The sequence below is a fragment of the Asterias rubens genome, chromosome 16 (genome assembly GCF_902459465.1).
Source record: "Asterias rubens chromosome 16, eAstRub1.3, whole genome shotgun sequence".
NCBI classification, from domain to species: domain Eukaryota; kingdom Metazoa; phylum Echinodermata; class Asteroidea; order Forcipulatida; family Asteriidae; genus Asterias; species Asterias rubens.
Window position 1 is genome coordinate 10,693,049 of NC_047077.1, and position 26,230 is coordinate 10,719,278.

General features: G+C 38.6%; 2 protein-coding genes across 2 annotated transcripts in view; one reads left to right on the forward strand and one right to left on the reverse strand.

The window, feature by feature from the left end:
* Positions 1–12,286, reverse strand: part of LOC117300852 (vacuolar protein sorting-associated protein 11 homolog) — a 31,196-nt gene extending 18,910 nt beyond the window's left edge. The window contains exons 1-8 of the mRNA XM_033784701.1: positions 12,227–12,286; positions 9,818–9,892; positions 7,331–7,504; positions 4,785–5,005; positions 3,843–3,987; positions 2,249–2,338; positions 1,154–1,290; positions 362–423 (exon numbers count right to left, since the gene is read on the reverse strand). Of these exons, the coding sequence (XP_033640592.1) occupies positions 362–423; positions 1,154–1,290; positions 2,249–2,338; positions 3,843–3,987; positions 4,785–5,005; positions 7,331–7,504; positions 9,818–9,892; positions 12,227–12,244 (922 nt within the window). The 5' untranslated portion in view covers positions 12,245–12,286. The remainder of the gene's footprint in view (positions 1–361; positions 424–1,153; positions 1,291–2,248; positions 2,339–3,842; positions 3,988–4,784; positions 5,006–7,330; positions 7,505–9,817; positions 9,893–12,226) is intronic.
* A 357-nt stretch (positions 12,287–12,643) lies between these two features.
* LOC117300853 (ELKS/Rab6-interacting/CAST family member 1-like) lies at positions 12,644–26,230 on the forward strand. Its single transcript, XM_033784702.1, has 12 exons — positions 12,644–12,755; positions 13,381–13,474; positions 14,170–14,283; positions 14,894–14,972; positions 15,633–15,747; positions 16,647–16,831; positions 17,952–18,107; positions 18,940–19,017; positions 21,554–21,637; positions 22,755–22,913; positions 23,675–23,842; positions 25,511–26,230. Exons 1-12 carry the CDS (start codon positions 12,701–12,703, stop codon positions 25,709–25,711), a joined length of 1,488 nt encoding a protein of 495 aa, XP_033640593.1. The 5' UTR covers positions 12,644–12,700; the 3' UTR covers positions 25,712–26,230.

Genomic DNA, 26,230 nt, shown 5'->3' on the forward strand with positions numbered 1-26,230 from the left:
AAAATCCACAGATTTACATTAAACTCACATGGTTTAAAGATAATGATGGTAGAAAGCTTCCCTTAAAATATAAACTGCTGATGAGGTGCTGTAGTTTTTGAGAAATGAGTTAAACAAGTCACAAAAATTATTTTAGCATCTAAAGCGTATTTTCGTGACATTGTTTTACTCATTTCTCAAAAACTACAGAACCACAGCTAGTAATATTTTAAGGGAAGCTTTATATCATCATTATCTTCAAATGATGTATATCTGTGGACATTATGTTTTGTTTTACAAAAAATACCCAAATCCTTTAAACCGTGTAAATAAAACAATCTGTGGACAAAAAGTACCCAGACCCTTTACAAAAATTACTCACCAATGAATTTATTCTGAATATCGTAGACTGTGACTGTATCCATCACAAGCTGCTGCCCGCCTCTGATGGGTCAAAGAGCAAATCAAACAAATTCACTAAATTACACAATTTAAATATCAATCAGAGTCAATGTTTTCCCTAGATCATAAAAATAGACTCCAAACATAGAAGTACTTTATGGCTTTGGATACTACTTTTGTATTGGTTAATACGCAATTCGGCATTTTGTTGAAAACCTTGAAACTCAAAACTGTAATTGTCGGAAATAGAAACTCTGCCAGTGGTGGTTGGACTGTTTGCACTCGAACCCAGGCTGGTTTTCCATTGGTTGACCACTGTGGTCGACCATTTGGAACCAGCCTCGAGCCCATGGTTTCTTCACTGGTCCCAACAGCATGTTCAATTCTAACATGTGTAAAGCGCAGAGGGGCCCCAGTGACACTGTAGCGAAAAGGCGGAAGGTTGACAAGACTTCCAAATGAGACGTGCGAGTGAGTGCGTCACTGCGCATGCAAGTTGCTGGTCAGTAGTCAACCACAAGTCAACTAAATGTGGCCACTCAAACTTGCTCTTAGCATGTGCGCGCACAAGCTCAGAGCCGCACAGAAGGACTGTTATGTCTACTGCCGCTAGCGTCTCAAAAGTCTCCCACTTTCTCTTTTTATAACCATTGTATTGCATTTTCTTGTAAATCTTTGATGTGCAATTGTTTAATACATGTGTTTTTTTTTTTCATGTTTGCTGGCAAATAAAATGAAATGAAACGAAATGGGAATGGGGGCTTGTACTTACGAGCCTAGATTTCTGGAGAGCATTTTGCTGTCTTTGGTAACGACGACGAGATAGCCTCGATACCAATGTAAGAGAGTCTTCTTCCCTTCAAATGCTAAGCATGGACCTCTTCCATCTGGCTGGTAGAAATACACCGCCTGTAGACATCATCAAAGAAATAAATCAGAATGTTAAAAACTTTCAAAAGGTGGTCACTTTTTTGAGATATCACCGAAAATCAAGAGGAATGTGTCCAGACAGGAAAATTAATCCCTAATCTGTGAACAATCTGAGAAGTGTTAATGTAACCCAGAAAAAGGGTACACTTAGAAAAAGAATAAATAAAGCTAAATAAAAGTGCTAACTATGGGGGCACTCGCTTGAACAAATGAGAAAAAACCAAGATCGGATAGGGCTAAGACGCGAGGAGATGCAAAAAATAGGAACAGTGACTCAAAGAGTAGGTTTCTCCAAAAAAAAAAAAAAAAAAACAGCTGAAGGAACAATGTAAACAGGAAAGGCAATTAACTAGAACCTGGAATTAACTTGAATATATACAATGGATTTTCTACCCCTACTACATTAACACTAACAGTTTCTAATGCTGTTTTCAGCTGATATATCTTTAAATAATTATTTTTGCATTACTTAGATGTGAAATGTTTCTCAAAAATCACCATTAATTTTTAGAGAGATTATCAAACACACACCTTTTAAATTGACAGGATTTGGGTACTTTTTGTAACACAAAACACAATGTCCACAAATTTACATTAAACTAATTACACCGTTTGAAGATAATGATAGTAGAAAACTAAACTTAAATTACTTCTTGCTGAGGTGCTAAAGTTTATGACAAATGAGCAAAACAATGTCATGAAAATACGTTTTACATGCTAATATAATTTTCATCTCCTAAAAAGAAAATTACTTTTGTGACTTGTTTTTAATCATTTCTCAAAAACTACAGCACCTCACAAAGTAATATTTTAACTGTGTGAGATGAATGCAAATCAGTGGACATTGTTTTTTGTGTCCTACAAAAAGTACCCAGACCCTTTAAAGGAGGGAGGGGGGTTGGGGGATGGGTGTTGATCTTATTGGTCAAGTACTCACGTCTTCTCGACCAATGACAAACTGATTAAACTGTGTCGTATCACTCATGACTGCACAGTGAATGGGGCATCCATGTAGGTCAAGTACTTCCTATAAGGGAAAGAAAAAATAACACATGAACCTCCAATATCGTCATCTATGTAAACTTTGTCAGGCCTGATACTTCACGGAGGCAACAAAGGCAATTGCCTGCATGCCCCCTGGCCATTGCCTGCATGCCCCCTGGCCATTGCCTGCATGCCCCCTGGTCATTGCCTGCATGCCCCCTGGTCATTGCCTGCATGCCCCCTGGTCATTGCCTGCATGCCCCCTGGTCATTGCCTGCATGCCCCCTGGCCATTGCCTGCATGCCCCCTGGTCATTGCCTGCATGCCCCCTGGCCATTGCCTGCATGCCCCCTGGCCATTGCCTCGATGCCCTTGAAATGCTTCAGTAGAAATGTACAATTTCCTCATGGCGCCCTCCCAGGTCAAAATTCCAGTTGAACCTAGTTACCTAGTTAAACTGGGTTCAACTGGAACTAGTTGAAAATCAGTTGATAAACTAGTTAGACACAGTTAAAACCAGTTGGTTTAATATGAAAAATGGACAGAAACCAACTGGTTTATAATTTAAACCTAGTTGAATCAGTTGATAAACTAGTTAAACCTAGCCCAAACCAGTTGGTTAACATGGTTAATATGGAAAATGGACAAGTTTGGTCACTATCCAGTTGACCGCGGTTAACCATTTAGCCGCTGTACCGCCCAGCCGCCTATAGCGATACACTGTATGCGGTACGAGGAAACCTCGCTAGCTTGTGTTTGTAGAAAAAAAGGAACATCAAAAGAAAACTCGATAGTCAAGAGTAGGTCTACGCATTTGTTAATATATCTAGTTGTTAATAGATCGTTATTAATTCTCCCTTCACAGTTGACTTGTCGAAGCTAATGATGATGAAATAATTTAGCTCTTACGAAAAAAAAACCGCTCATTATTAAACAGGAAATTGTTCATCATTTATGATGATATTGTCGAAAATTAACGCCTTCGCATTTAATCAGTATGAGCATTGAGCCAGACAAAAGCCTTGAAAAGTTATTGTGTCCATTTTATCCGTGCACAAAAATATTCGCCATAAAAATTACCGCAGCCGTTTAACGAGAGGGATTATTGTTCCCATGAGAACTTGTACTTTTATACAAATATTACCGAAAGGGTAAAAAATTGTGCATACACATTAAGCCATGGCTATCTTTTACAATTTGAACTACGATTCCAGTAATTTACTGCAAGAATTGACCTGGGCTTTACCGAGGAGAAAATGCCTTGGTTTCCTTGCCCTTTCAAAAAACGAAGCACACAGGCTGAGAACACGAGAAGAGTACACTGTTTGAATTGTCGAGACCACATCGGTTTTTTTTATAGATCGAACACTCCCACAAAGGTTGTCCCCGCAAGTTTACCATTTATTTATGACTATCCTGAGGTTGATACAACTTGAAAGTGTGGTATGGCTAAAGAAAGGTCCACACCTTAAAGAATATGGTCAAAGATAAAGTTTAGAGAATAGTGAAGGGATGGCGCCCTCTAGTGGCGAGGTTTAGTTACTCACCCGATGAGAATCTTTTCCACTCAGACTAAAGGAGCTGACACTGGTCTCCGTGGCAACAAACAACACATTGCTCCGCTGTGAGTGTCGGAATGCTAGACCTGTGATGGGAGTCTTGTCTTGGAAAATGGTTTTAAATTTGTTGTGTCTAGAAAGAAAAAAAAGGCATGAAAAATAGTTTACAAATAACAGATGTTTTAATCAGTACAATGCAAAAAATAATTAATGGCCTGATTAATGGTGAGAATATCTTCATGAGTTGAGAGAAGAAGGAACGTTTAATTTATTGAAAAAAAAGTAAAAATCACAGATCAATGTTTTCAGGAGAGACGCATAAATACTTTGTACATGCTAAAATGATTTTTTTGTTGTCTCATGAGACGAAAATTATTTTCCTGACATACATGTAGTTTTACTCATTTTTCAAAAACTCAAGCACCTCAGCAAGTCATGTTTTTCAGGGAAGCTTTCTACCATCATTATCTTCAAACTGTGTGAGTTTGATGTCAATTTGTGGAAATTGGGTTTGGTGTTGTACACAAAGTGCCCAAACCCTTATAAGACATTGGACACTTTCGGTAAACAGTACTGTTCAAGGCCCACACTTCGTTTATCACAACTTCTATGTAAAATAACAAACCTGTGAAAATTTAGGCTCAATCGGTCATCGGAGTCGGGTGAAAATAACGGGAAAACCTACCCTTGTTTCCGCACGTTTCGCCGTGTCTAAAATAAATCCGTAATTCTCGATATCGAGAATTTATATTGCTTTTATGTTTTCTCAAAAAGTAAAGCATTTCATGGAATAATATTTGAAGAGAAGTCTTTCATCATTACCTTCTGTAAACTCTACAGGAAAGTTATTTGTAAATCTGTGAACTTTTAATTTTTTTACTGCACCGAAAGTGTCCAATGGCTTTAACATACAACTTATTCTCCACTGACCTGTCTCTTGTCACATCTCCCCTGACCAGCGTGACACTACCGTCCTGGAATCCGATGGCCATCATAGTCAATGTCTCGCTGACGGCTAGCACCGACACATTAGATGGTTGATTACTCCCTGGTAGCGCCCTCGTGATGCGCGAACACGTTGGATTGCGCATCTTGTCTTGTTTGTCCAGATTCCATACCTTGATGATGGGATTGATGCCTGGCTCATCTTGCTGAGCACAAAAATAAAACAAAACATTTCATAAATTGATCTGAAAAAATGATGATGATGATGGCCCCATCTATTTCAAAAACATTCAAAGGCGCAAGCTCCTCCAATAAAAAACTCCCCAACAAAGTTTTGCATTTGATAAACGCGTTCAAGGCCTTGAGCTTTACTACGGTGGTCAGACTGGCAACTTACTACGGTGGTCAGGCTGGCCTAGAGTTAACTTTCCTCGCCTTCCACCTCTAGGACCCTGGTTCGAATCCCCCAGGGGCACTATGTGAGATTGGGTTTTCGGTCCCAACCTGACTACATGGGTTTTCCCTTGAATAATTCTCTTGGGTCAATAATAATATCAAAGTCTTATATAGCGCACGTACATGTATCTACCAAACAAGGTACTCAAGGCGCTGAGTACATGTATATACAAACTTTCAGAAAGATATGTTATTGATGGATTCTGAGACCCAATTATGTAGCACTAAGGGTTTACAAGGTGCTACGGCGCATTAAGCAGTCACAACCAGGAACACCGGGGCGAACCCCTTCTCTTTTCGATAAGTGCACTGGGTTCTTTTACATGCGTTACACAACACATGGGACCAACGGCTTTACGTCCCATCCGAAGGACGAAGCAATGGTAAAGTGTCTTGCTTAAGGACACAAGTGTCACAGCTGGCGATTCGAACCCACACTCTGCTGATCAGATGGTTTCCCTCCCACATCTAAAACTGCAATATCCTTCCTTGTCTTCCCTACATTTAATGGTTAATGTAGTACGCTGATTAAGTTTTGCTTTTCTGAGAGTCCTTGGATTCACAGCCATAACTATTTTTTATTATGCACTAGTTACAACAACGTAACACTTTGTCTGGTAACCTGTGTCTGTTAAGCAATATTTCCAATACCAATACCAATATCAATACTAAATTGATACCTCTCAATCAAAAAATTAATAAGTACACGGTTAAATAGAAAACAGAAGGTGATCAGGTGGATGGGGTATCTAAAAAGCAAAGCTTGTCGAGTAGCACTTTTCTGTGCTACATGTAAGCTAATTTTGTGCTAACGACTTCCCAACAGTTTTGAATAAATCTTGAGAGCCCTGCTTTATAGCTACTACAGCCTAAGCTTGGGCGATATCACGATATTATCAAATATCGCGATATTAATTTGGACACGATTTCGATATCGGATGGATTTGGTTTTAATCGAAATATCGATATATCGATATATCAATTAAATATCGCGATGTATTTGCTAGCTGAGACATCTTGCACCCCATAGGTTTGGAGTAAAACCAGAAGAATAGGTCATTAGAACACCTCTCTTATGCTAGGACTGTCTCTTCTACAACTTTCACTTGGACTTTTAAGACTGATGATGTCAAATTTCATTAATCGCGATTATATCGAATATCGCGCTATATTGTCGGCGATATATCGTGAATAAAATAAATCGATATCGCCCAAGCTTACTACAGCCAGCTGCAAATATTGACATCTTTTGCTAATAGTGTACATTTGTATTTGTGTACATTTTATGGAATGGGCACAATAGGCCTGTAAGTCAATAAAGTATTTTTATTTGTTGTAATATTCTGAAGACTTGAGGCACTGTACACGTTTGGTAATTGTCAAAGACCAGTGTTCTCACTTGGTGTATATCAACATAACCATAAAAGACAAGCCTGTGAAAATTTGGACTCAATTGGTCATCAAAGTTACGAGAAAATGATGAAAGAAAAAACACCCTTGTTGGACGAATTTGTGTGCTTTCAGATAGGAATAAAAGACTTCAAGCTAGAAGTCTTTTATTACTTTAGTCAGAAATTACCTTTTTCTCAAAACTACGTTACTTCCGAGGGAGCCGTTTCCCACAATGTTTTATAATATCAACAGCTCTCCAATGCTCGTTACCAAGTCAGTTTTTAAGCTAATATTTGTTTTGAGTAGTTACCAAACTAGTAGCTTCCCTTTAAACAAACTCTTTAGTAAATGAGTTTTATTGTTCCTCTCAGTCCTAAGTAAATTTTTGTAATACTGTTGTATCTACTGTCTCGATGAATGTGTTTTTACAATTGTATTTACTGTCAATGCATTTTTACTGTTTGGGAAGTCCAGTGAGGGTCATGTGGTATAATTTGTTTAGACTGTGGTATTTCCTGGCTTTTACCAGTTGTTATTTTTTCAACCATTATTTTGTTATGAGCTTGTGTACATTTTATGGAACGGGCGCAATAAAAAAACAATAAATTATTATTATTATTATTCGAATTAGGTGCCAACCAAGTGGGTGGATTGAACTTTCCGCTTCAATCAAATGTACTTACTCCAATTGACACCAAGATGTTGTGCTGTTTGAGTTGATATAAATGAGTCACACGAAGCTCGTAAGCTCTGAATCCAGAAATCTCCAAGTTACGATCCAGAAAGAAAAGATTTCCTTCGGAGTCTCCCAGGGTGACTTGACCACGCCCGCTGGCACATGCTGTGATGTCAATGTCCTATTAAAGAAATTGAAGATAATATTAGTGAAAAATAATATTGGAATGTTATAGCACACATATCTACATGTACCAATGAGGTGTTCAAGCAATGTTCAAGGCACTTACACTTTTTAGACAGGTTTTGAAGTTTAAATACAGTGGACACTATTGGTAACTACTCAAAATAATTGTTAGCAAAAAACCTTACTTGGTAGCGAGTAATGGGGAGAGGTTGATAGTATAAAACATTGTGAGAACAGGCTCCTTCTGAAGTAACATAGTTTTTGAGAAAGAAGTAATTTTCCACGAATTTGATTTCAAGACCTCCGATTTAGAATTTGAGGTCTCGAAATCAAGCATCTGAACACACACAACTTCGTGTGACAAGGGTGTTTTTTCTTTCATTATTATCTCGCAACTTCGACGACCAATTGAGCTCAAATTTTCACAGGTTTGTTATTTTATGCATATGTTGAGATACAGCCAGTGAGAAGACTGGTTTTATAATTACCAATAGTGTCCAGTGTCTTTAATTGAAGATAAGATTAGTAATAAATAATATTGGAATCTTATAGTTATAGCACACATAAGGTGTTCAAGCATGTCAAGGCACTTGAACAAAGAGAAACACTTTTTAAGAAAGGTTTTGAAGTTTAAAGACCTGCTTGAACGAAAATGTCAAGTTGTGAACTTTGCTGAATTCCACTTAAAATGTTTTCGATGAATAAAGAAATCGAGTCATATGATTATAAATAGGTTTCAATTGTGTAAAAAAACAATCATTTTGTTTGTCCTTGTCCAGAGGTTTTCTGCGAGATTTGCGAAAAGCCCTGTTACGTAATCACTCTCAAAACGTCATAAGTAGATAAAGCCGCTTTGTTGCAGCGTGGATGTATAACAAAGCAAACTCCCACAAATGACGTCAGCGGCATTGTTCTTTGACGCCCACTCTCAATGGCAGAAGTGTTTTTAGTTTTTCAAAAAACCTTTAGGTAGGGGCCTGATTTTTTACTCGATAATTACGAAAAGTTCAGAAGTGTACACATATCAAAATTACATTAAAATGGTGAACAAGTGCATTATAAACAAGTAAAAATACAATTTCTGTTGAAAACATTCCGCTCAGGTAGCTGTTTAAGAGGTACATGTTTGAGAACAATTTATGTAGCACTTTATACTGGTTAAAATACAATGTGCAGCAGCGCATTCAGCAGCCACTGCCAGAAACACTTGGGCAAGCCACAAATCTCTTTACAATAAGGGGTCCTATTACTTGCTGCCAACTCGCCATCAACTCACTTGTGCCGTCAACTCGCCGTCAACTCCTCCAATAAACATTTAAAATCCACAACAGAAGCATAGAACTGTAAAGTATTAGCTAAAAGAGAATTCTCATAAGTTTTAGGGTACATTTCGGATAAAAATTTTTTTTTCTTGTGAAAAATTATCTCGAAGCAGCAAAATCGTCGGCCGCCATCTTGCTTTTTCAGAGCTTGCACATTATGGCAGCAGGGGGGCGCTTTCTTGCGTATGGGTTAGTCTTGGCCCAAGATGTCAAGGATTGGTACTATTTATTTATCAACACAAAATCATTTTTGTAAATGAAATTTTACTGAAAACCATGAGAAATATGTAGTTTAGCCCAGACTTAACACTTCCATGCCCCATTTATAAATTGTTGAGTACATTTCATGAGTTGACCGCCTGAAAACGAGTTGACGGCAAGTAGTAGGACCGACAATAAGTGAAAAACCAAATATTAGAGGTTGTACTCTTGCGTTACTGCAGTACTGCTTCTCAGATTCAACGTTCCACTACTGCCAGAAACACTGCGGGCAAACCCTTTCTCTCAACGAGAAGTGAAACAGGTTCTTTCACATGCATTTATAACACAACACACAGGACCTACGTCATAAAAACGAGTGACCATTCACAGATGTCAATAGACATTTGGTGTTTAAGGCCTTTGAACAAAGGAAAACACTTTTTAAGAATGACTTTTAATGTTTCTGAATAATGAGACCCATTTATGTACCACTTTATAAGTTTACAACAGGCCTGTATGCTTCGTTTTTGAAAGGGCAGTGGCACCAAGGCATTTTCTTCTTGGTAAAGGGCACTCTATGATGAACTTGCAAATTTGCCCTGGAGCATTTCAAGGGCACCAAGGCAATGACCATGGGACCGGAGGCAATCGCCTTCGCTGCCTCCGTATGTATCAGGCCTGTTACAAACTGCAGTGCCACTACCAGAAACACCGGGCCAAAGATCGGAGTGGGCAGGGACGAGCAACAAAAATTATTTTACTTGGCCTAAAACTAATCCTCTTACCTTGAGGCTAGTGAAGGTTTCCGCAGAACCTGGTAACTTCACCACTTCCTTGTCAAAGAAATTCAATCTCTTCCACTGCAATGAAGCAAAACAAGGATTTAAGGCAGTGGACACTATTGGTAATTGTCAAGTCTAGCCTTTACAGTTGGTGAATCTCAACATATGCATAAAATAATAAACCTGTGAAAATTTGAGCTCAATCGGTCATCAAACTTACTTGCGAGATAATAATGAAAGAAAAAAACACCCTTGTCACACGAAGTTGTGTGCGTTTAGATGGTTGATTTCGAGACCTCAAGTTCTAAATCTGAGGTCTCGAAATCAAATTCGTGGAAATTTACTTCTTTCTCGAAAACTATCGCACTTCAGAGGGAGCCGTTTCTCACAGGGAACCGTTTTATACCATCAACCTCTCCCCATTACTTGTCACCAAGAAAGGTTTTATGCTAATAATTATTTTGAGTAATTACCAATAGTGTCCACTGCCTTTAATATCAAAGTACATTCAAGAGTTTAGATTTGAACAAAGACAATGGAGCGGGAGTGCGGAACTTGAACCAACGACCTCAGACTTCACAGTTAACGTGCCAGCGCTCTTTCAACTGAGCCATCCAGCCCTACAAACGTTGGTGGTCTCTCTATGTTAGGGGGTGCCAGTGAGAAGCCATACAGCCAGAAACTGGCATGTGCCCAAGGGTCACACCCAAGTTTAGGGTACAACCTGGGAGGCGGCAGCACTGTTACTATTTTAGACCGACCACACCCTCTAATGTGTTGTTGAGAATAATATTTTGTGGGTGCATGTAAAAAAAAAAAAAATCAAACAGAGCCATATTTACATTAAAACTCACATATATTCAAAGATGAGGCCGTGTAAAAAAAAGAAACATGTTTAGCGTCCTGGTAAAAAAAAAAAAAAAAGGAGGGGCTTTTTATTTTCAAGATGGCTACCATTCTTTTTTTTTAATTTCACAAACCATTTTTTTTTTACTGCTCAAACTTTTGACAACTTTGAAGCTGAATGAAGCTAATGAAGCTGAAACTTTACCTGGCTAAATTAGATTTACAAACATCATTCACAGGGGTAGGGATTCATGTCTATTATGGACAAAAACTTAATCTACAATCCCTGGCAAACTCAAAGCTATTCGAACGCACAGGGGGTAGACAGGGGTCGACCCAGGGAAGCTAAACGAATGCGTTAAATTTTAAAATGAAAATATTTTCTAAAATAAAAACAATTTGTGGAACTAAAATTAAATCAGACAAAAAGTTAAATCGAGTTGGATCCTTTCTCTGTGCTGTATTTGTATGCATGCCTACATCATTTCATTGTACAATTTAAGGAGTTTGGTTGGGTACCGGTCAACTCGGTCCCAAGCCAACAAGTTGATTTGGGACCGAGTTGACTTGGGACCGAGTTGACTTGAGACCGAGTTGACTTGGGACCGAGTTGACTTGGGACCGAGTTGACTTGGGACCGAGTTGACTTGGGACCGAGTTGACTTGGGACCGAGTTGATTTGGGATCGAGTTGACTTGGGACCGAGTTGACTGGGACCGAGTTGACTCATAAGCGTTTGGTTGGTTGGGCTACTTTTCTTTTTACAACTCAAGGCTCAACTCCTCAAGCAAATTGTCATAACTCAAAGTCAAGTTTAGTTGCGATAACGTAACCCTCCTCCCAACGGCCGCCAGGCCGGAGGGTTCCGGTCTCGTTATCGCAACTATAAGTCAAGTTAACACAGGAAAATGAATGGATTTGAGTAAATACTGACTGTTTTACAATGTGCTGTACAGTACACCGTGTGGTGTGTTTATTGGGATAACTTTCCGTACGGCGCCACCACTTTATCACTCATTTTTACAAAAATGGATATCTCATTGAGGTAAATTAGATACTATATTATTTCATATCAAATGAAAAAGTGGTGGCGCCATACGGAAACTTTTCCGTTTATTGGATAACTTTCCGTATGGCGCCACCACTTTTCCACTAATTTTTACAAAAAGGGATATCTCATTGTTGAGGTAAATTAGAATAGATACTATTTTAGTATTTTACTATAATAATTTCATATCGAATGAAAAAGTGGTGGCGCCATACGGAAACTTTTCCTGTTTATTTCATTCAGCATTTGGATTGGGTATTTATTCAATTTATTGTGCACTGCTCTGAGTCTGACTGATCATTCACAGCAGTCAGTGGGATGGCCATGTCAATGCATGACGAGTCGAGTGCGGCAGGCCTACAATACAACAACTACATACAAAACTGACACAGTTTTGAGATAGGAAGTCTAGCAAAAATGTAAAATCTTCATCTATGTGTCACTCAAATACCACTTGAACCATCCTTCACGGCAACATGAATATATTGCTATTGAAATATACTACAAATGCATCTTACCTGCTGTAGAAACGCCATTTTCAGACCATTTCTATTCGCATACAAAAATAGATGAACAAGATCCACCCCGCAAAATATAAAATGACCTTTGAACTCTATCTCAAAGCTAGTCTCCGCCCTGTCCATAATCAAAACGAATTCGTGTGTATTTTTGTACTTCTTGTGAAGAGGCTAACCTAAAAGGGTACTTAGGCTTTCAATTAAAAATTTAAAATACTTATTCATTAAAACAAAGTAAAAAAACTTAAGTATCAAACTTATGTTTTTTTTAAGAATATGATAATTCAAATATATTATTCCCTTTCATGTTATTTACCTTGACTTGAGTAATATTTAAAATAATCAATCCTGCTTCAATCTTGATTGAACAAAATGTCAGGAAGCTGAGTGGTTTTATTGTTGTTGCCAACGCGAAGATAGCGTCGTGTGTCGACTGCTCTATCGTTAAAGGAAACTCCTCTAAAACCTGTCAAAATGTCGTCAATTTCAAGCATGGCGAGATTCAGGAATCCAACAAAGTCTGCAAGAGGTAACATAGCCTATTTATTGTTATTTATTTCTATTTAAATATGTGTAATTTAGTTGAAATCAGAGTGCAAAGTCTGGAACTTTTCAAAACTGTCGGTGTCAATTTTTTTTTTTTTAGGCTGGCGAACACCGAAATGCCCCATCATAAAGCACTGTGTTTACTGTGTGGGTGGATTGTTTACTTAGTTGACATGGGCTGGGTCTGGGTCTTAGACTTTAAATTCTCTCCAGACTTCTGTGATTTTTTTTTTGCCCAACTTATTCAATTCAATTGAATTTCAATACTATATTGGTTTTTTCAGTTCCCCCTTTTTTTGAGGAAATTTATTCAAATTAACAATAAACAATTTTACATGATATGGTTTGACTGACTGAGCTGTGTATGAAGAATGTATGGCCAATTGATTAGGACCACATTTCAAAATTTCTCATCTCCCTTTGCTTGGCTGTCATTCAATGTCTGATGATATATGCTTAACTAAATTATCTGATTGCCAGTTTACTGTGGTAGAACTAAAACCAAACTGCCTTTTCCCAATAGTTAAAATTGAAAATAATATATAACAAACTGTGATATATGATGATTCGAATTCCTTAAACAATTTCTGCTTCCTTGTCTATGTCAGGTCCAGGTTTTTCTGCCACCTTGAGGCGGAGTGGGAGTCTTGGAAGTCTCAACAAACGAAGCTCTGCCAACTTAGCTCCGTCATTCAATGCTTCGTAAGGATATAACAAATATATCAATATATACACCTGAAGTTAAAATAGTTGTACTGCTCCAGCAAGGGTCAAAGACCCGAGTGTTACAAGCAACGCCATTCAAATTATGGGCAAAATGGTGTTCACTTTTCGTCAAAATCAAACCCTGCCGCCAATTTGAATGGCGTTGCTTGTATTGCTTGGGTCTTAGAAGTTAGACCCTCGCCAGAGCATTATAACTACAATATATCCTATGAGTGGTTAAATAGGGAGTAAAATGCGTTACACTTTACGGCCTAGATGATTGAAAAGGGTTTCCAGTTGTTTTTAAACAAAGACAATTTCAATTCCAGTTTACTATTTTTACATATGAACTGACTTTTTATTAGCCAAATCAATGATGATTCAATCGCTTCCATCCAATCAAACAAAAGTTCTTATAACCTTCATAGCAAAGAGTTTTAGTGTTTTATTTAACTGCAAGTTTGGTTGCTAAAAATCCACATCAAATGTTGTTTTACTCTCGGATGACCATCATAAATGGTGGTCAAAAACTGCCAGCAATTTACAATTAACAGGCTGCATGTTCTCTTTCATTTTTTAAATGGTTTCTCTGCCAAAAAAACCCCAAAATAACATAAACTTTTCTTGTTACTGTCCATAATTTAGATTTTTGTAATTCTAACTCTCGATGATTTTTTAAAATTTATTTGTAGCAAAACTGGCCAAAGCACCTTGAACACAAGTCAAGACTACAACAACATCGAAGCTGAATACATTAAGAACTTACAACAGCAGATCTACTTCCTGGAATTGGAGGCTAACTTTCTATATCCTTTAAAAAAAACAAGAAAAAATGCTTACCAACCAAAGCAACCAGTTTCATAAAAGTTGAAATAGCAATGGCCTCATATTTCAATCTTAGCAAAGTCTTTATTCTTACCCTTGGAGAAAGGCTCCAACATGTGAGGCCATTTTAATGGACACGTTGTCTTGGATAAGGCGAGTTGGTCTATAAAAAGAGTTTGTGACCGTTTGTTATGAAATGCATACATGGTTAGAAAGGTGTTTTAAAAGTCATAGAATACAATGATTCACACAAATATGCCTCGAAATTGTATGGTTTTCCTGATACGTTGTGATCCAACATGGCACGTCAAATTTTTGACTCCACAAAATGGCAGACCATGTTAGTCGACGAGGTAAAAGGAAAACCGTGCCATGACAAGGCATGTGTGGATCATTGTATTCTACTTTTAAAACATCTTTCTAACCATGCATTTCATAACAAACGGTTACAAACACTTTTTTTATAGACCAACTCACCCTTTCCAAGGCAACGTGTCTCTTTAACAGGTAACTGTGTCGTTGGATGACGATGTGTAATAAATAAATAAAACAAAATTCTTTCATTTTTATTTCTTGACTGATAATGTTTACTCGAGACCAAGCAAGAAAAGCCACTGATCTGCAGCCTAAAATGACAGAAGAGGCTGGTCGAATGCTTCACACACTTCAGGTATGAGAACTATTCAAAACATCTTCTAAGGCGTCTTGGTACTTTTTGCAGGACACAAAACACAATGTCCACAGATTTACATTAAACTTACACGGTTTGAAGATACTGGTAGACAAAAGCTTTCCTTAAAATATTTCTTACTGAGGCTCTGTAGTTTTTGAGAAATTAGTAAAACAAGTCACCAAAATAATTTTCGTCTCAGTGAGACAAAAATTATTTTTGCATGTGAAACGTGTTTTTCAAAACCTACAGCACCTGAGCAGGAAATATTTTAAGGGAAGCCTTCTAATATTATACCCTTCAAACTGTGTTAATTTATTGTAAATCTGTGGGCATTGTGTTTTGTGCTACAAAAAGTTGATACTTTACTAACAGGGGACGTAATAACTAATACTTATACAATTTTTTACAATAACCGTATCTAAAATAGTTATGCTGGTGCGCCTTTTTCGTCAAGCATAAAAATTGTCTCTGTGATTTTTGGGTACTGCGTCTTGCTTGCGAGCGTCTTATCCGCAGGATATTACGGTAGTGGCCTGACCTTTTGACCCTAGCAGAGTCTTCCTTGAAGGGAATCTTGAAGACTCTGCTCTGGCTACTAACTATTTTTGTTAAGGTTAAATTTCTGATTTAGTGTTTTTGACATTCAAACTGTAACAGGATTTGCAAAGTGATGTTGATAGCCTGCACCTAGAGGTGAAGAGAAAAGAGTCCAATCTACACATGGTGAATTCGGAAAAGACCAGGCTAGATGGCAAACTCCAGCTACTTCACGGTACAGGAGTATTCATTATACCTTATTCATATTATTAGTGATTTTTAAAAAGAATGCGTGTGAAATTATTGTACACTTGTGGTAATATTTATAATGATTTGTGTCAAGGCCGGGCAGTTTCGTGAACTAGACTTAAGCTCTGGTGTTTCTGATTAGCAGAGTGTGAGTGTGAGTCCCAGTCTGGACACTTGTATGTCCTTCAACAAGGCACAAATCATTATTGTTTTGTTCTTTGGATGGGATTTAAATCCATAGTTTTTGTTTTGTACAATTTTTTTTATGCACATAAAAGAACCCATTTACACTTTAAGTAAGTGTGTGTATACCCTGGGATTTGGAACAGTTCAATTATTTTAATCCTATATAAAAGTAGATGCACACAATAGAACTAACATCTGAAACTGTTTCAAAAGTCGGTTGTGTTTTTGCGATATTGCTGGAAATCCAGAGCGAATATTATGTCCATGCAGGAAGACTGATCCCTAAGGAATGCACAATCTAAAAAGCCTTACCCCATAACGCTTCTTATAGATGATGTAACCTATGCTTACATTCAAACCGCCCTCTGTTGACACTATACGTCATGTTTCGCTGGGCTAAAATATGCGTAGTCATGGTAAGATTGCACACACTTTCTAGCTGGCTGCCAAAACATGAGCACGAATCGTGTTATGGTTTTCATGTGACGTCAGAGGTCACATCGTCTATAGGTTTAACTTTTTAATGCCAAAAATATGTTATCTTTTTACATAGCCACATTACTAAACTTCGAAATGAAATGTTTCGCAAAATGCTTTATACTATTGCATGCTGCTGTAGGCTTCTAGTCAAAGGTTTTTTATTTTATAAACTTCCCTTGAAGAGATCTCACTTTAAACAAACCATTATTTCTTTGGCAGATACGCACGCAAGAGAGAAGAAACTTCTTGTTGAGGAGATTGTTCAACTCAAGAAGCAGAACGAGATGACACAACGAGAGATTGTACAGAAGGAAGATCAGATCTTCAATGCGCGTAAGGAGCTTGATCGGGGGAGTACGTCACTGACGAGTGCCGAGCAGCAAATAAGGATCCTGAATGCTAAGGTAAACACACAGGGGACTGCTCCTTCAAGGGGGGGTTCCAAAAATGGAAAATAATGTAAGCATATATTTTGCCTCTAACTTTCACCACACAGCCCATCCCAATTACAATGCCCACCTATATAAACACCAGTCATGCCAGTGTCCGGACTGGCTGTCTGGGACTTGACAAAATGTATTTATTTATTTTTTTTTAATGACCTCTGGCCACCCTCATTGACCATGTCACACACTGTCACTGTGAGCAACTTTACCCTGAAAATCCGTTTTGCCGTGATATAATTAAACTCACTGCAATTTCAGGGCAACCCAACTCAATGAGAACACCCTGAAATATTTCTAAGATTTCTGCACTAATGAAAACACCATGAAAATGCTGTGTACTAAACTTGGCAATAAATCACAAGAAACACACAGAAGCACACCGTGAAAATGCCCTGAACTTTATCTTTGCAATAAACCACATGGCTAATTTATTCTTCCTCCATGCACTGACCAATGTATAAACGTCCAATTTCTGCCGGTCATAGTATGCTCTCTTCGACAGACCCTCCTGGTTATAGCCTAGTGCAAAATTTTGCACTGTGAGCCCGATCCCGATGTGAGTGTCCTTATCTTCGTCTCGGTAAAATTATCAAGTCCAGGCCTCGGCGCGGGTTTAAACCACCAGTTGAAAACCTCTTCACCACACATTGATTCCCTTAAAACAGAATTGTTTTTTGCGATTAAAACAGTTGCTGGCAGTGTAAGCACTTCATGTAATCCACCCTATACATTAATTGAAAAACCTGTTGAAGTTTGAGATCGATCGGCAATCTAGATCAGGAGAGAATAGTGAAAAACCGATTACAAATTTTGCATTGCATTGATGCCTAAACAAAAATGAATAAAATGCTCACTGAGCGATAAACTCCAAACGCGAAATTAGATTATTTATTTCTCATGAAATTTGACATTTCAGACAGAAATATTTCCAGGGATGTTTTCTACTATCATTATCATTATACCGTGTAAGTTTTATGTAAATCTTTGATCATCACGATTTTTGTTTCTTACCAATTCTGTAACGTTCCTTTATAGGTTACAAGGTGCATAAAAGTTATTGGTTTTGTTCCGTTTGTAGACTGACCAGAAGACTGATGAGTTGAGGCACACCCAACTAGCGTTGGAAGATAAAAGGACAGAGTGTCTACAAGTACAGACTCGGCTGCAGGAACTTGAGGATCGTTATTACTCCAGTACTGCTTCCATCCAAGACAAAGCTGTCGAAGAATTTAGGGTAATTTCGCTCTCTCTTTCTCTCTAGAAATGTTTTTGTATTAGGCCTATCTTCTCAAATTTGTGTATTTGTATTGTGAAGCGCATTGTACAATGTACTTGCAGTATACGTGTGAAGTATACATAGACCTTATCGCAAATACCAATGCGCAAGCGCAGACTGTTGAATGAGGTGCATTGTGGGATATATATGGATCAAATTTGGATACCAGCTAGACCACAATGCACCTAATTCCAAGCTTTACGCGCGCGCCCCGGTATTTGCGAAAAGGTCTATGTACATGTACGTGAAGTTGTGAAGCCCCCTCTCTCTAACTGTCTAACATTTTTTGTATTAGGGCAATTCCACGGTCAGTCGCATTACGGTCAGTCGCATTACAGTTTTCCAGACAATGTAGCCACGTCTACATGGAGCCAAAGCTGAGTTCTTTTTTTGGCAAAATTGCTCGCGTAACGTGGAGCTATTGCTTAACCTCTCTAATAATAATAATAACAATACTTGCGACTTATTGCACTGCTAAAGTAAAACTACAAAAGAGTTGAGACATTTGTATAGACGATGTGACCTCTGACGTCACTCGAAAAACCATAACATGATTCGCGCGCATACGGCTGGGCAAAACCTTAGTATTTGGCAGCCAGCTAGAAAGTGTATGCAATCTAACCATGACTAGGCATCTTTTTGCCCGGCGAAACATGACGTATAGGCTACATGTACAGTGTTTTGTCAACAGAGGGCAGTTTGAATGTAAACATAGGTCACATCGTCCATATACAATGACAAGAAATGCTGCGGTTGTTGAACATTTTTTCTTGTAAACTGTTTATTCCAGAATGAGATTCGTGTGATGCAGCACAGGATGAAGGAAACGGAGCTGAATGCTCAGCAAGATCGCTACTTGAAGAACAAAGTGAGTATTAACAGGAATGTATCATTTGCCCTTGGCGAAACAGGGGAAACAATTGTAGGACAGTTCTATTGAGTATAAGGGCCGGTAAATAGTCGGTTGCGCGATGGAAATCTTGACGCACAACCCGAAAAAACACAGTTTATAGTCATCGATGTGGCCTATAAACTTTTTTTTCTTAAATGTTCGCGCGTTAATCGGCCTTACGGGCTGACCTACAGGGACATAGGGTGTATGCTTTTTTTCAGGACATTGAAAAAAAATGTTGCTTTTTTTTTTCCTTGAGCAAAACAAAAAATCAGAAATCAGCTTTAGAAGTGCAAGTCCCAAGAATTACGAAATCTACTCGGCAGTAGTAGATTAATAACAACAAAACATGAAGAAGCAACTCAACAAAGAAGATTAATTCATATGGTTGTTACCGCAAACTAAACATGTGGTGTGCTCAAGCAAAATGAGTTGTTTGTTAACCCTGGGGTCGATTTCACAAAGATAGTCCTAACTTGGGACTAGTTCCAAGGAGTTATTTTTAAAAAAAACTTAAAGACTCTGGACACTATTGGTAATTGTCAAAGACCAGTCTTCTCACTTGCAGAGATGCCAAGTTCAGAGGCCAGCTATGCGTGAGATTTTTCGAAGCCTACCCCCCCCCCTAAAAAAAAAACATTTTGGAAGGACTGTTTTTCTCTCTCGGAGAACAGAATCGCCGCCCGAAAAAAAAGTGTTTCAAAACGCATCAAAAACCTCTTCAGTATACTTCAAACTCACATGAGGTACACAGGAGATGTTGCTGCTTAATGTGGAGGGTCGAACGTGTCAGATTATTTCTGCCTGTTGTTGAAGAGTCTATGAACGAATTTGCTAAACGAAACGGGACAACCTTGTGCGCTATGTGCGTTTTGCGCTCTGCCAAATTGTCCGCTGAATCTGCTGGGAGAGCAAAAGCGTGCGCAATCTGCAAATTTGCGCTCTGTTTGTACGGCAGCTCAAGATGGTGATTCTGATAAACTGCATGCAATCTATAGATTGTGAAAACTTTGTTTTTTGTACACACGTGTGCAATATGGCAATGCATTGTCGTTATTTATTATTTTTTTCTCCGGTCTGGCCCCAATGCGTGAGAAAACGGTTGCGGCGCGTGAGAGCGTGAGACAGACCCCTAATGCGTGAGTCTCATGCCTAATGCGTTACGAGACTTGGTAGGTCTGCACTTGGTGTATTTCAACATAAGCATACAATAACAAATACAATACAATAACAAAACACCCTCGTCACACCAAATTGTGTGCGTTCAGATGCTTGATTTCGAGACCTCAAGTTCTAAATCTGAGGTCTTGAAATCAAATTCGTGGAAAATGACTTCCTTCTCGAAAACTACGTCACTTCAGAGGGAGCTGTTTCTCACAATGTTTTATACTATCAACCTCTCCCCATTACTCTTAATCAAGAAAGGTTTTATGATTAATAATTATTTTGAGTAATTACCAACAGTGTCCACTGCCTTTAAGGCTATATGTAGTCCAAAGTATGGATAGGTAACCTGGCGTAACTAGAGATGAGACTCTTTGTGAAATCCACCCAGGTCATTTAAGTTTTCATGATACATTTGAAAAGAGCATATGCTACAATACTGTTAAAACCCCATGTGAAAGTATAGAAACCCAAAGTAATGCGAGAAAATAAAACTGAAAACAAAGGGGTTCAAATTTGAAAAAAATCTGCTAATTTTAACCCCTCAATTTTGATGTTACTTTTCCGGAAATGTCACCACTGTTGGCCTGTTTTCATGGATGTGATTTCCCCGTTGTTAAGTGGAATTCAATTTTTGTTGTCCCTCCCCCCCCCCCCCCCAAGGAAAGGACATTCTGTTTTTTGTTACCCCCCCCCCCCAGTTTTTTAAGATCAAATTCTTAAAGAAATGGAAATATAACCATATAATAACGCCCCAGATTGCAGAATAGGGCTTTATTATAAAACCAGTTAAATATTAATTTTGGGCTTCATGCTCACGCTTCAAGTTTTTGAGCTCGTATGCAATGTCTTCACGCTTTTTGCGCTCAGAGTTCAGGGTTTTTTTCCTCAACGTCCTATCACATCCCTATGTTTTTGCTTGTTTCTCCGAGCGGATAAGAGCACCGAACTCAAGCTCTGATCATTCTGTTCAGCAGAGTGTGGGTTCGAATCCCGGTTGTGACACTTGTGTCCTTGAGCAAGACACTTAACTGTAATTGCTTCTCTCCACCCAGGGGTAAACGGGTACCTGTGAGGGCAGAGATGGTTCTTGTGATTGATTTAGCCGAGTAGCGCATATTAATGTTGCACAGGCTGCATACTCCCCACCAGGGAGCTGAGATGGTTTAAGGAGTGAATTAAGGCCCAGTGACCAGGGGTAATAATGTGAAGCGCTTTGGGACGCCCTCCAGGTGTGAAAAGCGCTATATAAAAACGGGTTATTATTATTATTACTGATATTTCCAACCGACGTCTCATTTAGCTTGATGGCACCTCAATACATATTTTACTTGATTGTATTTATTAGATGACTGATGATGTTGGGAATCTGGTGAAGGAAAACGCTTTGCTAGGATCCCAGGTCGTTGAGCTTAATCAACAACTTGACAGGGTGAGTTTATTAACCCATCAGTTTTACAATCATGTTACCCTTCAAGAAAGACTCTGAAACGTCATGCCAATAATTATTTTGTACATTTTTACAGTCAATATCAGAACCTGGCCCACTTTCATGTCTCTGCTTCTATCGCAAGCAAAGAATCGGCGCACAGAAGCAGGGAATTTTGCGTTTACGTCAAGCGTATTTCAGGGTGACAGAGAGTTTAAGCTTGTGCACATGTGACTCCACATCACTCATAATCTGGGCATGCTTTGTGTACACAGCTAGTGCAGAATCAGGCATGCAACTGCCCGTTGAAAACAAAGAGGAACAATTTTTCAAAGGCGCCACGGGACATGATACCCACAATGGTACCCTAGGAAATTTTGAGGTTCATTATGCTCTTAGGTCCATTGTTAGCATGTAGTAGGCTTATTTTACATGATTGTAGTTGTACACTGTTGTTGCCAGGCATATATTAGGGTAAAAAAACAAAATCCGAAAAAAAACCACCAAAAAATAAAAAAACGAGGAATCCCGCGGAAACGCGGAAGAGTTGCATGCCTGCAGAATGTTGATTGTAAGCGCAGACTTCGCCAGTGAGATTGAAATTGGGCCCTGTTTGGATCAATCACAACATCTCGCTTTATCTTTTTTCTGCTATTGGCTCGAATGCACAACATGCAGTGCACTCAAAACTCTGGTAGGAACTCTATGATTGGCTCGGATAAGTGTTTTTGCTTCTGCGGCTGTTTACTCGACGTTGCTTGGTATTCTTAGGTTACAGCTGGTGCAGATATTTGGCACGCCCTGTACATAAGCAAAGAATGGCAAGCACAAGAATTTGGCATTATGAAATAAAGTTTGGCATATAAAACAAGGCTCAGGGTCCAGAAAAAAATGCTTAACATTTTCTGCTTAGCAAAGATAAGCAGGATACCATTCATTGTACAGGCAGCATGGTATTTTGGCTGGCATGGCTGGTAACCTCAAGCTGCTAACTTGATTTTAATTACAGTTAGTATATTATTTACAAAATGTGCCAGGTCAGTACAATGACTGTAGTTTGACAGTCGTTGACAGTCATTGACAAGAATCTGTTGGTTTGGATTACATCTTCTATTTCCAGGAGAGAACATTGAGAGAAAACCGCGACACCAGACACGCTACCAATATCACTGAATTAGTGACTGTGAGAGACAAAGAGAAACAGCTCAGCTTCGACCTCCAAAAGGCTAGGAATGAGCTTCAGCATGAGAGGGATCGAGTTCAGCACCTACTTGATCAAGTAAGAGCCAAAATGGGTAATTCATGATGGCTCCCACCCCCACAATCCCCCACCCCCCACCCCCAAAAAAAATAAAAAATGGGGTGTTATGGTCGATTGGTTTAGAGCATCAAACTCAAATTCAGGTGGCCGTGGTTAAGTCATCGGAGTGTGGGTTCAAATCCCGGTCATGACTCTTGAGCAAGATGCTTCAATGGATATCCGTGAGGGTAGAACAAATTGTATTGTGTGTGGACAAGCCTTGGTGGCCTCTGCAAACTGGGTTGTACACTCCCAAGGGAGCTAAGGAACTTTAAAGAAATAATATTGTCTGAATGACCAGGGCAGTATTGTACATGTAAAGCGCTTTGATTCGTTATTGTGAAATGAGCTATATAAGATCTATTTTTACTTTTATTATTATTATTATTATTAATAATATTAGAGCAACCAAATAGGGATTAACAACCCAATCCACATGCAAGGCCCCAGTCTGAGGTGGGCACCAAACTGGGGTCTACCAAGGTGAAGGGCAGGGAAAGAAACCACAGACCCAACCTGATCCCCAAATCAGAAAGTGACCAATTTATGATTGAAGATTAAAAAACTAAACTGTTCTCGATGAAGACGATCAGAGCATACTGATCGAAATGTCGAGTTGAAACCAATGGTTCTTTTCAGAACCACCCCAGCTCATTAGAGATAGTCATTACATGGTGTTACCGCAAACCCTTTCCATAAACTGTTCTTAATTTTCACATTTTGTAAAAAATGCTTCACAGCTGGCGAAGCAAGAGCAAGGTCAAGCAACCTCCTCCCTCAGCCAGAACACTCTACGCAGCAGGTTAGCAGAGATTGAGGGAAGGTTGTCTGGGGTAGAGGTTGAGAACACCCAGCTTCGTAGAGACAAGATGCTATTGGTGGATCATGTATCGGAACTCCAGAAACAGGTCAGAAAATGTCACCTAACACTCAATGATAATGTTTTTCATTACACATAAAAAATATGCGCAAGAGACTTGCACGGTCATTACCAAACTTTATCCTAATCAAAATACTGTCCTCTCAGAACAAAAAATGCTGTCTTAATGGAACATGACAGATTTGGTTTTTGCTAGTGTAAGCACTCTATGTAATCCAGTAATACATGTACATACACTGACAAACCTGTAGAATTTTGAGATCGATCGGCCATCTGGGTCACGAGAGAATAGTGTAAAACCGATTTCAAGTTTCGCCTTGCATCCATGCTAAAACAAAAATGAATAAAACGAGCGATAAACTCCAACCGCGAAATTAGATTTTTTATTTCTCATCAAATATGAAATTTCAGACAGAAATATTTCAAGGGATGTTTTCCACTATCATCATCATTATACCGTGTAAGTTTTATGTAAATCTGTGATTTCTTACCAGTTCTGTAACGTTCCTTTAAGCAACTCTGTTGAATGTTTAAACCGTCGCCTCAGTGCTACAAGGTCATTGATTGCAATTGCATACTCGTAGTAATTAAAAAATTGTAAGTGAAAAATGCGTATAAGTTTGAAAAAATGAATCAAAATCCAAAAATGTTTTTCTTAGAAACCAAAGGTTTCTTTTTTCCAATTATTAATAAATAAATAATAATAAATACAACATTTATAGAGTGCTAAATACTGAAGTATTATTACTGTTAAGACCACTCTTGATCAGTAAACTTCATTCACATAAATCAAAAGCTCCAAAATAGGCAACAGCAATGAGCAGACGAAATGAGTGATTTCTAGTAAAATTTGACGCAAACATAAGCCAGTTTTGGAGCGGGTACAGCAAATACACTGGCTAGCCCGGTGGTCTAGTGGTTAGACATCTGCTGCTGTAAAGTGATTTGCCTGAGACATTTTTTCACCCGAGTGTACATTGCTTGAAGGCAGTGGACACTATTGGTAACTACTCAAAATATTTATTAGCATAAAACCTTACTTGGTAACGAGTAATTGGGAGAGGTTGATAGTCTATAACATAGTGAGAAATGGCTAGTAGTTTTCGAGAAAGACAACTTTGTGTGACAAGGGTGTTTTTTTCTTTCATTATTATCTCAAAACTTTGACGACCAATTGAGCTCAAATTTTCACAGGTTTGTTATTTTGTGCATTAGTTGAGCTACACCTAGTGAGAAGACTAGTCTTTGAAAATGACCAATAGTGTCGAGTGTCTTTAAATGCACTATTGGGTAATTACTCAAAGTAAGTATTGCTAGCATTAAAACTCTATACTTGATATTGAGCAATGAAGCGCTGTTGATAGTATAAAACATTGTGAGAAACATAGTTTTGAGAATATAATTGAATTGAGTTTGAGATCTCAGCTGAGGTCTCGAATTAAAGCATCTGAAAGCACAAAACTTCTGTGACAAGGGTGTTTTTTCTTCCATTGTTCTCTCGCAACTTCAACGACCAATTGAGCTCAAACTTTCCCAGGTTTGTTATTTTATGCATATGTTGAGATACACCGAGTGAGAAGACTGGTCTATGACATTTACCGAAGGTGTCCAGTGCCTTTAAAACCGGAGAAAAACACATCTCTGTATAACTATAAAAACTCAAATCACTTTATGATGTACATATTTTTTCAAACAGCTCTCGGAGAGAGAGATGGAGACAACACGTCTACACGATCATCTTCATACTCTAGACAGCACTATCTCTAACATGGACCGTCGCAAGAAGGTGGAGAACAGTCTACAGAGTCAACGATGGGGGGAGTTTGAGAAGATGGCCGAGAGTATGAAGTCATTGTCTAAGAGTATGACCGCTCGATCAGTCACACCCGAGTATTGAAGACGTAATCACCAAAACCTTGGTATCAGGGTTCTGTCTTTAGTGGTGGACAAATATTTCCCTGGAAACCATCGCGGGATGGATCAGTTACATGGTAGATCATATGAATAGACTCAAATAAAAGAAGTGCTCAAAATGGTGAATATCCAATTTCACATTTCGTTGAAAACGTTTGTTGGTCTGAAACAGAGAGCTTGGCGGTTTTTCCCGGCACCGACAGAGACCTGTGTATGGATCTGAAATCAGTCATGTGATGTAAAAATTGACATTGCATTCGCAGGAAGTATGAACCGGGCCATACGTGGAAACTTGAAGTGAGTTACATGATTAATATAATTTGAGTTTATTTTGGTTAATTCATTAATACTGCTAAATATTGGAATTATTATTGGAATGTGTGCTGTAATTAAACCAATCATGCTTCTTCTCTTGTAAATGAAACCCACAAAGATCAGACTACTTGAAGGGTCTGGGTACCTTTTTTTTCAGGACACAAGACACAATGTCCACAGATTTACA